The 1,568-nt window shown below is 41.9% G+C and overlaps 1 protein-coding gene across 1 annotated transcript in view; it reads right to left on the bottom strand.

The window, feature by feature from the left end:
* Positions 1–1,568, bottom strand: part of TMEM177 (transmembrane protein 177) — a 6,222-nt gene that overhangs the window by 617 nt on the left and 4,037 nt on the right. The window contains 2 exon segments of the mRNA XM_015425207.1: positions 1–3; positions 6–320. The exon segment at positions 1–3 is cut by the window's left edge and continues 617 nt beyond it. Coding sequence (XP_015280693.1) covers positions 1–3; positions 6–306 — 304 coding nt within the window. The 5' untranslated portion in view covers positions 307–320.

The raw sequence follows: 1,568 nt of genomic DNA, 5'->3' as shown, positions 1-1,568 counted from the left end.
AAAGACTGCAGGTAGCCATGGAATTCCAGCACTAACTGGGTGGAAGCTGAAGGCCGCAAAGGCTTGGTAATTATTTTCTGACTTCACATGGAGATCACTGAGAACTTCATGGAAAAGGTAGTCTAGTTTTCCTGAAAGCTCTGGTTGCCCCTTAACCCAGGCCTGATACAATGGTTTGAATGTTTTCTGAGGGACAATGTGAAAGGCCAGGTTGACACCAAGAAGTCCAGCACAGGAAACAATCAGAAAACCAGTCCTGTGTCTCTCCACCATGGCTGCTGCCTTGAACAGGAACCAACTTGCCATAGTCAACTTCTAGCCTGTTCATGAAAAAGAAACAAGGAATGAAAATCAGACCTCTGTCTTCTATTAAACAGCCTCCAAGGTCAATACACAAAAACATGCTACACTGCTGATTTTAAGGTTTTACATGACTTACATGACTACAAGAACAAAGTCATAAAAAGTACTGCAAGAGAAACCAGTATTCCTTCATTTAATATCACGCCCTTCACTGACTGATAAAGAGGCAAAAGGGAACCACCATCTGTGTTTTTCTGAAAGTAAATCCTCCTTAACTCAGTGGAACATTTCTGAGCAAGGATTAGATTGTTAAAACTGCAATCCTATGAGGGCTACTTGGGAATCCTCTATGAATTTGACAGAACAAAATTGGTGCACATCAGCCTTGCATTCTGGCTGTTCTATTTATCTCCAAATATCCAGAATATTCATCCCATCTATATATCTAATAGTGAAGGTGCCCCCTGCGTGCGGATATCTAAATCCGCACATCGGGGGCACCTGGGGAGCAAGGAGATTTTCCTGCACACTTGGGGCAGTCCCCAGGTGTGCACAAAAATCTAAAAAGTTGAAAAAAGGGGGGGCAATATTTAAATCCCCCCAAAAGTAAAAGAGCCTTCCCTCCACATGCACAGGGAACGCTCTGGGAGCTGCGGCGGGTTGGCAGTTGGAAGCCGCTCAGGCCTCGCCGCAGGAGCAGGGGGAGAGAGGAGGAGATCAGCAGCAGAGGCGGAAGTGGAGACCGCCAGAGCCGGGGGGAAGGGGAAGAAGTAGATCGGTGAGGCCCAGTGGCTACAAATTTATTTATGATTTTCCATTACAAAAAAAGATAACAATATTTATAATTTTCATTACAAAACCACAAAAAGAAAGTAAACATTAAAATAAAAACCAAATAGAATGAAACAATATTTTGTATATGAAATATATTTATGGAGTTACGCATTTTCCCCCAACCATTTATTAACTCTAAACCATCTCTTTTGAAAAGCCTTATCCTCTTTACCTGAAAGATTCATGTTCAACTTGTCCATTTCTGCCACATCACAGATTTTTATAATCAACTCCTCTCTAACAGGTAGGTTTTCAGATTTCCAACACTTGGCAACCAATATCCTGGCTGCAGTAAGGATATACTTACTGGGGAGCTTTGAAGATGCTATAACAATGTCCTTGGATTGTTTGTGTGTGTGTGTTCTACATATTTATTTTGTATAGTTATTTTTTCCACTGTGCTTCTCTATCTAATGTGGACTCAGCATGGC

The sequence above is a fragment of the Gekko japonicus genome, unplaced genomic scaffold, assembly GCF_001447785.1.
Source record: "Gekko japonicus isolate JY-2015 unplaced genomic scaffold, Gekko_japonicus_V1.1 scaffold7237, whole genome shotgun sequence".
In the NCBI taxonomy this organism is placed as follows: domain Eukaryota; kingdom Metazoa; phylum Chordata; class Lepidosauria; order Squamata; family Gekkonidae; genus Gekko; species Gekko japonicus.
The sequence above is the reverse complement of the archived record's forward strand: the minus strand, read 5'-3'. Positions and strand labels throughout refer to the sequence as shown.